Genomic DNA, 15,806 nt, shown 5'->3' on the forward strand with positions numbered 1-15,806 from the left:
TCAACTATACACTCTCTAAATATTTATTTATAAATGTATAAATCATAATTCTTTTTTATGGCTTTTTGAACTTTCTATGGATTAGGGAAAAGAACGGTTCCAAAATGTTATATCTCTCCCATTTTAGTTCTGCATAATTTCTTTTTTTATTTACTAATATTTTATTATAAAAATTTGCATCATATTATATGACAATCAACCTCCATCATTTCTAAATCTGTTTCTAGTTGAGCTAATCCCTGCATTTGTTTTTTTTTTATTCCACTTCATTTTCATTACTCAGTTTCCTAGTAAAATAATTTTGTTTTTAATTGAATCTGATTTTTATGGTATTCTATAAAGGCATTTCTAATCTGTTGAATTTCACAATCATCTTTTGTTAGATTTTTAAAGCATATTCCACTCCTCATTCATTGCATCTTATCCATTTTTTTCCTAATTTAATTTCTTTCTTGATTTGGTGACTTGGTATTTTTCTTTAATTCATATAGAGGATAAGAAATTTATTTTTAGTTTCCTAGGTCATAGATAGTATGTTTGTATAAACACAGAGGTAGTAAAGATACATACAAACCAATTCCTTTTTGATGCATGATGTTTATTGGTGACCTGCACTTTCAATATAGCAGGACGGGGATGTAATAATAAAAAATGCTTGCAAATGTATTTATTGTCTTGTATTTCATCAACCACTCTAAAAAACCAGTGCTGTAGAGATCAAAGAATTCAACACATTTACTTGTCTGGAACAAGCAAAAATTTTAATATTATCTTTTAAGAGTCTGTTAATTACTCTTCTATTTTAAAGTCTTAGATACATTCCCCAATGTAAACAATAAATTTCAATCTGTGTCACACAATCAAGATTGATAAGGCCTTCTTGACGACTTATGCCAACTCCATTATTACATCATTGCAAACCACAATCTTATTTCATACTATAAATATCCACCCATGCACAAAAGACAGGGACCAGAAGTTGCACATTAATATTTCATGTAGCCTTTCAAGACTTCCATTTTCCTCTATAACTTTATGGTACACTTAAAAAGAGATCCTTTTCACTTGATCTACTTGGTCTTAAAATACAAATATACAATATCCATAAGCATAAAAAAGTAGAGCCTAGCCTTAGCCATGTATCATGAATTGCTAAAGTCCTATGCAAGTACGATACCATTTCATGCCGATTAATACACAGATTATGGTAGTTACATGTCTCAACCATTAATGGGCTGGTGGTCAGTTACATAGAACATATGATTTATATGCATGTTAAAAGATTGGCTTTAGTTTGGTTAGGCAGTACAGTTGGTAGGAACCAGTTAAATACTTGCATACCCTGCTGATATATTTAAATTAATTTGGAATAGAATATGCTTAATAAAAAAGGGATATAATCCCTTCATCTCTTCCCTTCCACCCCAGGAGAATTTAATGCCACACCTTAAAAAATGTATCCATATGGAACTAAATACAGGCATAGCATAAATAAAGTCACCCCAATGACAATGTTTCACAATTATGTCCATTAGTACATCATAACGAAATCCCACCATAATGTCACAAAACTGTTGCAACATGGCACCTCTGCCCAATGTGCATCATTTCTATGTAACCCACTTCCTGGTGTAATGTTTTGCCTAGCGTCCTGTTTTGGAGGAACCACTTAATTACATTCAGAGTGGTATGCCTGCATTCAACTGTGCCAGTGAGTTACTTGGTAGCTTCTAAGTTGGCTTATTCTTTTTAGACAAGTTAATCAACAACAGCCACAATTCAATACCTCAGTATTACCATAAATATCTGAAAAAGGAAGATCTATGTAGTGTAGGTGGTGAATTAGTAAAGAACATATATACTTATATAGATATATTATTTTAAAAGGCATTCTGTGACCATTTTTGTAGAGTATAGAAAAGTTACTAAATATTTACCAGTTACTTTCGCCTTTATCACTGTATTGTAAACTGTGGAGTCATTTTTTATATTAACTTTGTACTGTTTTGTATATCATACAACAAAAAGAAGAAATAGAAATTGTTTTCCCCAAAGTGACACATACTGAATCACTAAGCTAAGGTAACTGGCAGAGGACAAAATTTTCCTGAGGTTTGTAAGAATTTAAAACAAAACAAAACAAAACCAAAAAATCACAGTGACCAAGCTCAACTGCACATAGGGATCTTCAATATGCAGCCTACACAGGACGTCTTTACATGGTTACCAATGTGTATTAGTGCTAAAGTCCAGGCTAAATGACTCGCCACTGCATAATACTTGTATCTTTTCCACCTGTGGAGATGAGATGGCTGTCTTCACATAGAAAATCTACATTAGTTACGTGACTACTGTGTCCACCATACACATGGCTGGGAGCCTATAAAACAATATGGAAAAGAAATATTATTTATAAAATGTTTACAATGAGTAATGCTTCAATTCAATTCAAACATTTATCAAGCAGTAATTGTGCCTTCCTTTGCATCAGAGCAGTATCTCTAGAACAACCTAGTCATATTTGTTCTTACCACAACTGTATCACTTATAAGATAATGATGAGATCATAGATTTGGAGCAGGAAGACAACTCAGAGACCATCTAACAACATCATTTTACAGGTGAGGAAACTGAGGTCCAGAGAGGTAAAGTGACTTGCTCAAGGTCACAAAGGTACTCTGTCAGTCAATAAACATTTATTAAGCACCTTGTCCTTAATGTGCACCAGCAGTGGTAAATGCAGGGGGTGGGTGTGTGGAGAAGAAAGTTTCTGTTGTCAAAGAGCCCACAGTCTAATGCAGGAGAAAAATATGAAATCAAGTACAAAAAAGATATATGAAGGATGAGTTGTTGCTAATCACCAGAGGGAAAGGCACCTATATTAAGGGGCATTGGTAAAGGTTTCTGGTAGAAGACAGGCAGGAGAGGTAGGATTCAAACTTAAGTTCTCTGACTCCAAACCCCACATTCTTTCTGTTACATTATGATGTTCCATACATTAATTATTATAGAGTAGAAACTTAGAAGAGACTTTAGAAATCATCTGATCTAAATTCCACTAAGTGGAATAATATTTGGAAAGTGCTTACTTAACACAGTGGCTTGGTATGTGGTAGGAGCTTAATTAGTGCTTGTTTCTTTCTCACCTTTGTCCAAGAAATGAATCCTTCTCTAATGACAGTTATTCATTTACATTACAATTTAAGATTAATAAGTACGTCCTATACAACAATCCTTTGAAACAGTAAATATCCTCACTTTATAGGTGAAAAAAAAAAAAGGAACACTGAGAGTATAAGTGATTTGTCCCTGGTTACATAACTAGTAAGCATCAGGGGCACCTTTTTTCTCACTCCATATCCAGTGCTCTATCCATTGTATCATTCTGCTTCTCCAGATAGCCTGTGTTTGAACATCTTCAGTGATAGGCAGTTTATCACCCTTTAAAAGGCAATCTATTCTTTGGGGAGGTTCCAAATTATAAGGCAGTTCTCTTTCACACCGAACTGAAATCTATCTCTGATTCTAATTCTGCTCCTTGGAACCACATAAGGAACAAACCTAAGCCTTAAGAAATCTCTTTAGACGTTCACTACCAAGATTCCCCATATTATTCTTGTTGCTGTACAAAACATTCTCATTAATAGGATCATTGATAGGCAATTAGTTGCCTAAAAAAAGACTCTAAAATATTGAGAAAGAGTTTCCAAAATCAGGAAGGGTCATAAACATAAGCAAGAGACAAACTCCTATGAGGGTGTTAGAAAGGTCCCAAACTATTAATTCTCCATTTGCTAAATAATACTAAGTTTCCTCTGAAGAATACTTACATGGATGAGCCTAAAATACGGTTATTAAAGCAACACCTTACCCTGAACTGTGAACAGGGATAAGAGAAGAGATGTACTTTGCCAAAGTCATCACCAGTTGATAAAAGTTTTTTCTTGTGGGACCTACAAATAGCATTGATGTCTGTTCCATCTGAGCCTTCTGGCCACACTCCTGAAATAGAGTAGAGTATTGATTTAAAATATATATTTACTCTTTTTGCCATTAAAATGAACATTTATTTAATACCACAAAAAATAGTCACTTAGCGTTGGATCCAGAACTTGAGAAATAAGGTCCACCCCAACCTCTACTCCTATTTTCAACAAATCATGGAGGGATAGGTTTCAACATCAAACAAGAAATAAAAGCTACTCGGAACTCTAGGAGTCAGTAGTCATTTTGTAATCTCTTTCTTATTAGGCGTCATATAAGGTGGAAAAAAACAAAGTTTTACATTTAATGCTATTACTTTCCCCCAAGGATTTAATCCCAACTCACCTTTAGGCTTAAGTTTATCACCCTTACTTTATATCTATCGGTAAATCTTTCAGAATTTTGTATTCATTTTGGTTGGGAAGGCAAATATTAGATCACAGAATCTTAGAGTTGTAAGGGACCTTAGAGACAATACAGTGCAATCCATTTGTTTTACAGATGGGAAAACTGAGACTCAAGAGGGTAAATAATATATTTGAGGTCAGACAGCTAGTTAAGCAGCAGAAAAATGTGTGTGTGTATGGGAACCTCAAATCCAGGTTTCATTTCTGTGGGTTATAGAGGGAAGAACCCTGGCCTTAGAAAATCATAATATCTAGGTTGAGTTGCAATTTTTCCATTCAATAATTCAATAATGTGTGATCACGGGCAAGTAAGTCACTTCCTCCCGATGGGTCTTAGTTTTTTCACATGGAAAATGTAAGCTTAAGGGCAGGTACTCTCTTACTTTTATATTTGTATCGCCAGTGACTATCACAATGTCTGGCACATGGGGATTTCATAAATACTTGTTGATTCGTGATATAAAATGAAGATAATAATCCTTGATCAGCTTATCTCCCGGGGTTCCTGGGCAGATCAAATGAGCAAATGAAAAGTGAAAGCACTGAATAATTACAGTGATATATAAATGATTAATATTTTCCCCCTCTAAATCATGATAATGTAATATATTTACATAATTTTGCCATACTTTTAAGCGTATCACATCATCAAGAACTAAATCTGAGTAACTGCAACAACATACTCTCATTGTGCTTTTCAATGTGCTCTGGACTTTAGACAAGGACTTCCATTTCCAATTTGCAAAGAAATCTATTCAATCAGTATAATAATAACCCTTGCTATGTACAAGGCTCTGAGGATAAAAAGACACAAAAAAGGAAAGTCACTCTACTGACAAAGTTTACATTCTGCAATTTGTGCATAGGTAAGTAAAGATACTTTGTGGAGGGGAGGAGCACCACTCTCTTGGTTTTAGAACCTACAGTACTCTAGCTAATGCCCCAACAAAAGATAAGAGTTCTAAAAAGCAGAAATGAGAAAGAGGGGAAAGAAGAAGGGATGGCACACAGGCCAGTTTAGATAGCAGATAGTGAATATGAAGGGAGATCATATGGAATAAGTTTAGGAAGGTAAGCAGGTTCTATTTTGATGAGGGCTTTAAATATTAAGAGATTGAATTTCATTAAAAAGGAAGTAAGAAGCCACTTAAAATTTTTGAGCAGTGGAGTGATATGATTAGATTTCTGCTTTAGGAAGATTAATCTGGCTACTCTGTGGAGGATGGGATGCAGAGAGAAAGAATGAAAAAAATCTTAAACAGGAGACTATTACAGTAATCCAGGTGAGATAGCCAGTATTAAGGTGCTGGCATGAGGAACAGATAAAAGGGCAAAGATGTGAGCAATATTGTGACAGTAAAATAAAAAAAGACCTGACAACTTGCTGATTGGGGATGAAGGAGTTTGCAAATTTGGGAAACTTAAGGAATTTAGGCACTATCAGCAGATATAGGTAAATTTAGAGGTTCAGGCTTGGTTGTGAAAGGTGAAAGATGAAGATTTTAGACATGAATCTGCAGTGTCCTGATCTATAAGGCAGTTGGTGATGTCAGGTTAGAAAGATTAGGACCTGAGTTTTCTCTCTTGCTCTTTATTCTCCTCTCTCTCTCTATACATACATATTTACATAAACATGAATAGTATATTTGTACATATGTATTATCTACACTTATATTATACTTGGGAGCCATCTGCATAGGGATGATCATTGAACCCAGATAGCTGAGGAAAAGAATACATGAATGAAAAAGTATTTATCAAAAGTCTATATTTTAGAGACTGTGCTACCTGTTAAGAATATGATTACATGTCCCTGCACAATCTGCAGGGATCAAGGAGAAAAAAACACTATCCAAAAGCAGAGGACAAACTGAGGGAATAGAAACACGGAGGAAAAGCAACTGCCTGACTACAATGGCTGAGGGGACATGACAGAGGAAAGACTCGGAGCGAACACTCTGATGCAAATACTAACAACATGGCAATGGGTTCAAGTCAAGAACACATATGATACCAGTGGAATCATGCGTCGGCCACGGGGGGTGGGAGGGAGGAAAAGAAAATGATCTTTGTCTTTAATGAAAAATGCATGGAAATGAACAAATAAAATACTATAAAATTAAAAAAAAATACCATCAGACAAAAAAAAAAAGAATATGATTACAAAAGTGAAACAGCCCCTGCCCTTAAGAAGCTTATATTTAGGGGGCAGCTGAGTGGATTGAGAGTCAGGCCCAGAGATGGGAGGTCCTGGGTTCAAATTTGGCCTCAGACACTTCCTAGCTGTGTGACCATGGGCAAGTCACTTAACCCCCATTACCTAGACTGTACCACTCTTCTGCTTTAGAACCAATACCCAGTATTGATTCTAAGACAGAAGGTAAGGGTTTTATTAAAAAAAAAAAAAAAGCTTACACTTTAAGGGGCGGGGACAACACATCTAGTGGAGGTCAGGGAAAGGAGCTATGGAGTCACAATTATGGTGAGTGGAAGCACATTCTTTCAAGGTTCAGTGGCACATTGCTTTGATAAACTGGGTGGCTAGGTCTTAAAGGGGCCATCAACATGTATACTGACTTTCCCAAGCATAAGGGCAAGGGCTGAGGTAAAGAGGAAGCCTATGAAAAAGAAAGACTTAGACATTACTAAATTACCACGAGGATCTGAATAGGATGATACAAAAAGACAGAGTGAACCTCAAGAATAGTTTGCTGAATGATAGTGGCAAAAGAAACAATTTGGAAAAGTCAAAAAGGGCAAGCAGTACATTTATTCTATCTTCTGGCCCAGTGTGTAAATAAATAAATTTAAATAAATTTAGTTGGTTGCTAGGGATTAATTCAAATCCCAATAAAAATACTCAAGTCAGTTTGGGAATTTTATGGTGATTTAATTAATATAGAGGGAAGGAATTAAGAAGAAGAGAGAGGGAAAAGGGTATAAGATTTCTCCAGCCTAGCCTGAGTCAAGGGGAGTTCAGAGACCTCAGCCATGAGGCCTCCTCTGAAATGAAGGGCCTCCTAGGAGGATGGTGTCTTTAGGAAAGGTAAAGGAAAAAAAGGAATCAGCCTAAGCTCTGAGAGAGCTCAGGGAAGACACCTCACTTGAACTATGCTACTAAGCCTCTCCCAATATTGTATCAAGGATGTTCACTGCCAAACCCAGACAATAGCTGCAGCCACACCAAGATGCCAAGATGCCAAGATGCCCAGCACACTGCCACCCTCCACCTCTCTGCCAAAAGAGAGCTGGCAAGGGGAAGTGCCGTGAATATATAGACATTTTTTACATCACTTCCTGCATCTCAGATGTACCAATGGTAGCTTAAGCTTGACTTAGGACAGCCCAGGGGGTCTGTCAGTTGTTTCTGATTTGTCACTTGATAGCAAATGTCTGTCAGGCCATCCTTCTCAACACTTAATCCTTAAGTAGGGGTGTAGTAGACATTTCTGTTTGTTAGACTAAGTAGGATGGAGTAAATCTAAAATTTACACGACTATGAAAGAATGAACATCCAGTACTTCAAAAGATAACCAGAAATACAGGAACAACTTTCTATGAATATGAAAAGACAGAAAATCTGTGAGAAGAGGTCAAGGATGATAGGTAATTTGCAAACAATTGAATCCAGTATTTGAAAGAACTCAAAGTAAAGCCATGGTAGAAAAGAACAGGGACTGGGGAAGGTTAGGACTGAGATGTATGTATAAGAGAGATGGGAGACTGGTAGCAAGGGAAAGATTTTTTTGAACTCTGAATTAAGAGGATTAGCGGGAGAGGTGGTTGGAGTTTCGAAGCCATAGGTTTGGGCAGGACTGGTTTACTGAGGCCATCCTTCAGTGTACTATGAGAGAGGATGGGATTGGTTATTTTTCTAATAATCAAGGAAGAGGTTGAATTAGAAGAATAATTTGGTCAGGTATTTGAATAAGGAGATATCTGATGATTAGGCACCCAGAAGTCTGCTAAACAGTGGTTCCAGTTCCTTGCTTTGTCCCAAGATGATGCAGGATGACCAGGACAGAGAAAATACTAGGCATCTGAGCATGTATTTGGCTTCCAATATTTGAAACCCAAATCCTGACTGGAATCCTGACTGGTTCTTGATGAGTATAGAAGTTTGAGGTACTACTGTTTTTTTCTAGTATGGTTCAGTAAAATTGTACAGATTAGGTAGTGACATCACACATGGCAGCAAGCTCCTGAGGGAGGAGGTCTCCAACTCCAGTCCATTACAGTGCTGAGTCCAGAGATGATGAAAGGATTAGGAGTTAGAGTAAGACCCTAAATATCAATTCTGGTTTCTAGCCACCTGGGCACTTGTTGGTATTGTTGGGGTGAGAGGTACTCCTATTTTTGAAGATGAATTAGTGATACATCCCAATCTATAGTAGGTTTAGAGGTGAGGAAGCCTCAAACCCAGTTCCTGAGACGATGGCTCTGGGGTTAAAAATTAACAAGCCCCACTAGAAAGATGGGCATAGATATGACATGTTGTGGGAAAGAATTGATAGAACATGAAGATATGAAATAACAAGAAGTGAAATATTATCCCATTTTAAGAATTTTACTCTAATGTAGGTAAGTAACCTATAGAAAGAATATAAGATTAATTAGTATATTCATCTTGATTTGGGTTTAAGAAATTTCAGTCATTTTTTAGGCTGTTCATAGGAGGGAGGCTGCAGAAATCCCGGGGAAGAGACATGGAGATAGATAAACCTGGTACATTAAAATTCTCTAGGACCCTCAAGTGGCAAATTCTCATCCTAACTTTTAAATGAGGTTGAAAGGTCTACATTGTGAAGGCTAGTTTAGGCAAGTGAGTAGTTCAGGTTGGCTTTGAGATCAGGAAAGAGAGAGTAGAGGGAGGGAGGGAAGGGCTCAGAGAAATAGTTTGATTGAATGAAAAAAGTTGTTGGAAAATGAAGAGACAAACAAACATTCAGAGATTTAGTTTTTCTGCTTATGAACTTAAAAAAGTTTATAAGAAACTTACCAAAGACATGGAATCCTAAAGTACAGGTGTATGTAACCCATTCTATATCTCTGGTTGTTTCCACACTTACAACTTGCTTACATGCAGCAGGGACCCCTAAAAAAAGAAAAGAAATGAACTGATAGCCTAAGCTGTAAATAAATGAGATGAACTGAAACACTGAAAGAGACTTAGTTCAAATGATTCCTCCCCTGCCTTCATGAACTTAAGTATGAATTTCTATCTGTTCTCACAGAGGAGCTTTATAACTATCTTGAGTAATAAGTTCCACGTTATACTAATATTCACTACCAAAAATTATTCCTAATAACTCAATCACTCATAGTTAAGTGTAAGACAATTTATTTAGTTCTCGTCTCCCTTTCTATGCCTCTTTCTGGCATCCTCTTTCCTGCATCACTCAGAGTACACAGTTTTCTCACTGTCCTGTGCTAGCCCAAGGCCTTCCTTTCCCTCCCAATCCAGGTCTATCTTCTTCCACAGCAGTGTAATGTCCTGAAAAGAACACTGGGACTGGAGCCAGAAGACCTGGTTTCAAATCTTGTTACTAATAGTTACTCTTGCCATGCGAATCACTCATCATTTGGCCACAATTGTCATATAGGGAATTAAGGATTATGAATATCACCAAATATGTAATATATTTGTTAAAATTTTATTATATCACATTCAACATTAATCAGTACTTTATGAGTGTTCAATTTTTGTAGTGGACTGCTTATGGTGTTGGTTGTCCACTCACAACTAAAACTGATTAGAGAGAAAACTTGTCAAACAAGCCCTCAAATCACTCTGTTCTTAGTTCCATCCCAGCACTGTAGATATTCAATCCTTTCCTTCCTAATGGTGCTTCTTTAACTCTCTCTAAGGTTTTCATATGTCTCACTGCAGCAGTGCTGAGAACCTAGAAAGGAGCATTTTTCAAATAAAATTCCAATGTAGCACAAGTATTGGCCCCAAGATATGCTAATAGTATAGGAGGAACAGTGCAAGTGTAAGGCAGTAACACAGAAAAATAGGAGATGGGGCAATGAATAGTCCTATCAATGGGTGATAAGAAAGTTCTGCCTTTTTTTAGTACTATTGACATGAAAACTTGCTGCCTTGTATTCCCATTCCATATCGACATCCATCTTTTTTGTTGCCCCTTTTTTTTGGACATTATATCCACTTGATCTTCTTGATTTCCTTTGATCTCCATTTTAACCATATTTCACCTTTGTTAACTATTTAGAAGGGAAAAGAATATAGGATATGACTAGATCTTTGCACCTTCAGGTTCTGATTACAAAATAAGTGACAAGATCAACTAACCAGTCAATAATAAATAAGCACCTACTATGGGCCAGGCAATGTCCTAGGTTCTGGGGATATAAAACAAAGAAAAAAGCTATTCCTATTCTAGTCCATTGACTTCAAATCCAGTTTGTTTGTTTTTTTCCATTCCATCAGCTACCTCTTGATCACTAAGGCATAGGAGAGGTTGTTTTTTTCTGGGTATTCTATATGTTATATTTTTGTGATTTCATTGTTATATATAACTGCTAGTAAAGAAACTCCTTCAACTAAAGCAGATCAGCAAATGCTTCACAACTTACACTCTTAGAGAGTAGCCTGGGGCACTTAGTAATTGAGGGACTTGCTTAGGGTCAGAAAGGAAGTTACTGATAGGACTCCCAGGGCTTTCTGAGACCAAGGCTGACTTTCTACTACCCCCTTACGCCATACTGGGAACTCTCTGAGGAAGAAAAAAGTGAATATTTGATGTCACACTTAAAACAGTTCTGTTTTCTTTCTTGCCCAAATTTAAGTCTTTAATTAACCAGTGACAAATCTAACAAGCATATAGCATGTAAAAGTTAGGAGAGACTCTAGAGCATAGGCTTTTAGAACATTAGTGCTAAACCTCTAGAATCAAAGACCATACAATGTCAATAATGGAAAGAATTTTTGGCATTAAAGAATCATAAGATGTCAGAGTTGGAAAGAACTTTAGAACTTTACAGGTCACTTCATTCAACCACATCATTTTGCAGATCAGGAAATTGAGGTTAGGAGGGAAGATGATCTGCTTGCTCTTATGTCACATGGCATGTAGTATGTTTCTATGTTTTTAGCATATCCTAGAAAAATGGCACACCAATGGCATGTGTGCCAAAGATGGCACACAGAGTGCTCTCTGTGGGCACATGAGTTGTGCCCCCTACCCCCCCAAGTTCATTACTAGAAAGGCTTGGGCAGAGCTGCTCCCTTCTCCCTCTCCACCATTCTTGATTTTTTTCACTTCACCTGCCCTTCCCAGTAACCCAGTGGGAATGCTTTCTTCTTCTCCTCTGTGGGTTAAGGGGGAAGTATGTGCCCATCACTCAATGGGGGGAAGGGCACTGCACGAGGTCTCTGGGGGTGGGACGTGGCATGCAGTCTCTAAAAATTTCACCATCATTGTCCTAGAGTGAATTGCATATATCTCTACCCCAAAAGGATTTATTTTACTCACAATAAAGAATTTCATAGTCCCCTGAGTTAGACACAAGGTACTGAGAATTAACAGACCAGTCCAAGTGAGTAATAAAACTGGAATGACCCTAGGAAGAGAAGTAAATTTTATTAGTTTCACTGTTATTGCACATTTTTAATTCAAAGTACATAATTATTAAAATAACTCATTCTTATTTAGCAAGAACTAAGAAAGGCACTTACTGAGCATTTGCCAATTCGACTATATTTTCTCCCATTGTCATAAACACCGTATATATAGATGCAATTGTCATGAGAACCTATTGCCAAGAAATTTCCATCTATAAAGAAAAGTGCATTATAATTATGTTTTAAGTATAAAAATATGAACTTATAAAAGTCACTATTTCAGTTTTCTCAGCAAATTTAAACAAAATCCCCAGAAGACAATTCTTTTTTCTTTTATGGATAATTACCAGATTCTTTCAAAGTATAAATTATTTTCAGGGAATAACTTACTTCTGGTACATTATCCACTTAATCATCCTTGGTAAAGAGGCAAAGAAGAATCAGAGCTTTAAAAAAAATTGATTATCCTGCCCTACGATTTTAATCTCAAATTTTAGTTGCTTCTGGTAACTTGTGGTGCAGTAAAAAGAGCAATGTATTTAAAATCAGATCTAGGTCCAAACTCTAACTCTTATAAACTACTTATAAGCTAGGCAAGTTGGTTTACCTCTGTGAAATTTAGTTTATTTGTCAAGGGCTTCTGACTTCTCAGTTTCTTTAACTGAAAAATTAAGAATTGAGGAAATGGGGGTTCTAAGAGGATAATTTGCATTGGTAAATGGAATTATTTATTGACAATGTTTGGATTAGAACCTAGATGTCCTGACTTCCAGGTTGGATTATTCTGATTTCATTCCATTTGACTCTGAGCTTCAGAATCTAAATATTTGTTAGTCATATTTCAGTGACACTTCAATTAATGGTGTCTTGACAGTTTGGAATAAGAGAATAAATTTTTAGTATGCTTCCAGAAAGTAATTTGCTGGGAGCCATCAGGCCATGATGTCTTGACACGATCACTCGTGGAAACCAGGAGATCACAAAGTAACTCCTTGGCAGGATGGAATTGCCTTCTTGGCCCCTCTCTGTATGACTTCTCTCATCAACATCCCTTACTAATGGAATCGACATGATGGTTGTCCTCTCCCTAGTCTCAGAAAAAGTAATATAAGAAAAAATGCTTGCATGCTTTCCCCCAAAATATCACCAAAAGATCAGATTAACAAAACCAAACCCAAAAGACTATCATGGATTAGCTTTTGCTCAGGTACATAATTCTCAGCAAAAGCTGTGCCCACAAGCCATGCCCAGAAATCCCCTATTCTAGGTACTAAAGGAAGACATTATTATTAATTCATGTTTCTCTAGCATTTGAAAAATTTACAAAGGACTTTCCTCACAACAACCTTTTTAGATAGAGAGCACCAGCATCATTACCCTTGTGCCTACTACATATGAAAGTATGAAGTTTTGGAGAAGTTAAACCACTTGCCCAGTCACACAGTTGGTGAAGGTCATGTTCAGGGTTCAATAGAGGCCTGCTAGCACCAAGTCTTGAGTCTTCTTCATGGTATCAGGTTGCATCTCATAGTAAAAGAGACATAAAGTGACTCCAAGACTCCTGACATTCAACTATTTGATAAGTAGTAAATCTGGAAAAGCTTAGAATCTCAGCCCATGGAATGTTAGAGTGGGGAGGCTTTAAATCACACAGTTCTTACCTTCAGTTTATGGATGAGGAAACCTAAACAAGGACCCTTGGGGAAACCCCTTAGCCTCCCTTGTTCCATTGTCCAGGCCTTACTCCTGGTATTATGGCCAGTATAGATTACTTTGGACAAGTAAAATTTAGATCAGGTCTCATTCTGTGATAACTATGGTCATGCATGGCTTTTACTAACTTCAGGCTGGTATGGAACACCTGATCTTGACCAGATAAAACCAGACTAAATTGGTTTTCTTCACATTTAATTACAAAGCAAGGTTGTGCAGAAGACTGAATGTGTGGCTTGGAGGCAAGAAGTCCTAAGTTAAATCCAACCTTAGATACTGTGTGATCTTGTGAAAGCCACCTCTGTCAGTCTCAGTATCCTCAAAAGCAAAAATGAGGATACTAACTGAACTTATGCCTTAGGGTTGTTGTGAGGACTAAATACTTATAAAGTACTTAACACAGTGCCTGGCACAAAGTAGGTACTTAATAAATACTTGTTTCCCTCTCTTCTTTGTCAGATGAGTCTTAGATTTTATGTCATACATAAATGTTTTATTACTTTCTTTTGTTGTTTTTAATTCTATGATTTTAAAGAAAGGATATTACTCTAAGGAAACATGCAAATGTTACAGCTTTTATGCTTCAATGATTGCTTTAGATACTGCAGTGATTCTGGGTATAAGGAAGACTAGCAATTCTAGGATTATTTAAAAGGTCTTAGTGAAACAGTATCAGTCCTAAAGAAATGCAAAGGAAAGTACAGTAGGAAAAAAAAACAATGCCAAGAATGGAAAATAGTGCAAAACAACCTAATCAAATACAAGAAAACAAAGACCTCTGGCTGAACCCAGAAACTGAAGCAGTTGTTGCTGATTCCTGTTACAGTGCAGTTTAGAATTCTTGAAGTTGAAATATCATTGAGAAGACTAGTTTAAAAAAAAAACCCAGTAGTTGACCATTTCTTGGAAGAAAACATTTTTATTATGGACAAGACAGTACAAAGACTTGAGTGCTTCAGACTGGAAAAAGGTAATTTTTCCTAATGAAACTTACTATTTCATGCAAGGCTATACTTAAACCACTGTCCAGAAAAGTTAAACTTTTAATAGGCCTGGAAGTTTTATGCATCTTGAGGAAATAGTAATGTTTCACTGTTCTGAGTACTCTCCAGATTTAAATGAAAATGTATAGGCTATAACTGAGCATAGTCTTAGGAAAGTAGACTAATTATCAAAGGTAAATTTAATATTCAATGTGATAAAAGTATGGTTTTATGAAAAAGAAGAAGGAATATGAGTCCAATTTTTTTTAACTCAATGGCCAGATCATATAAAACAAATGACTTCAGGAAAAGGAGGGTTTACTGCTTCTCAAAAGGTTTTAAAGATATTAAAAGTTGTAAAATTAATATTACCTCAATAAATTTAGTTATTTTACCTTTTTCAAAGTAAATCACAACACTGTGGTATCCAAGACTTGAATCCTTTTTTTCTTGTTCATTTTTAAACCTCTAAAAGGTATTGTATCTTTTTAATTGTGGAGCTCTCAAATGTTTTAAAAAGTCTAGCAGGTATTTTATAAATCTGTTTTGTCACCACCACCATCACCACAATTACCACTATCACCACCACCAAAGCTCTTGTTGAATATGAACCAGCCATATAATGCTGTGTTGAATAAGCAAATATACAAACTGAAAAAAAAAGCAAGAGATATCTAGAATCCTCCCTCTTTATATTACAGGACCTAACTATTATCCTGAACCATATCAGCCATTTTGCTAAATACATAGATTAGTCTAAATCTTTAGTCTTTTAAATTAGTCTTGGTTTAAATCATTAAGTTTCTCTAACCTGTCCAGTCACAACTCTTTGAGAATTCCATAAATCAGGATGAACTATATAATTTTTCCATCTCCAACCCCAAACTTTTGATTTCCATATCAATTATAACTGTGTTAGGGGTAGAGGTAGGAAACTGGAAGTAGAAAATCTCTGTGATCACTTTGCAACTTCTCAATGCCCTTCAGTTTGAGAAATATGAATCTGTATCAGTATATAATACAGTTTATTCTCCTTCCATTTATGTTTGCTTTTTGGATCAGAAATTGAATTGCCTGTTTTGAGTTGGAAGAGATCCAAGCAAAATAGTACCAGTCAATCAGAACAGTGTAACC

At 36.3% G+C, this 15,806-nt stretch overlaps 1 protein-coding gene across 22 annotated transcripts in view; it reads right to left on the reverse strand.

The window, feature by feature from the left end:
- Positions 1-581: 581 nt before the first annotated feature.
- EML1 (EMAP like 1) overlaps positions 582-15,806 on the reverse strand; it is a 257,381-nt gene continuing 242,156 nt past the window's right edge. For 21 of the 22 annotated variants that reach the window (XM_056811279.1, XM_056811291.1, XM_056811293.1 and 18 more), the window contains 5 exons: positions 12,091-12,188; positions 11,888-11,975; positions 9,391-9,486; positions 3,872-4,002; positions 582-2,380 (listed from right to left, as the gene is read on the reverse strand). In XM_056811279.1, coding sequence (XP_056667257.1) covers positions 2,255-2,380; positions 3,872-4,002; positions 9,391-9,486; positions 11,888-11,975; positions 12,091-12,188 — 539 coding nt within the window. In that variant the 3' untranslated portion in view covers positions 582-2,254. Of the gene's footprint in view, positions 2,381-3,871; positions 4,003-9,390; positions 9,487-11,887; positions 11,976-12,090; positions 12,189-12,211; positions 13,501-15,806 lie in introns of those variants that run through there. The other variant, XM_056811295.1, reaches the window with a different exon arrangement.

Source organism: Monodelphis domestica, chromosome 1 (assembly GCF_027887165.1).
Source record: "Monodelphis domestica isolate mMonDom1 chromosome 1, mMonDom1.pri, whole genome shotgun sequence".
Classification (NCBI taxonomy): Eukaryota; Metazoa; Chordata; class Mammalia; order Didelphimorphia; family Didelphidae; genus Monodelphis; species Monodelphis domestica.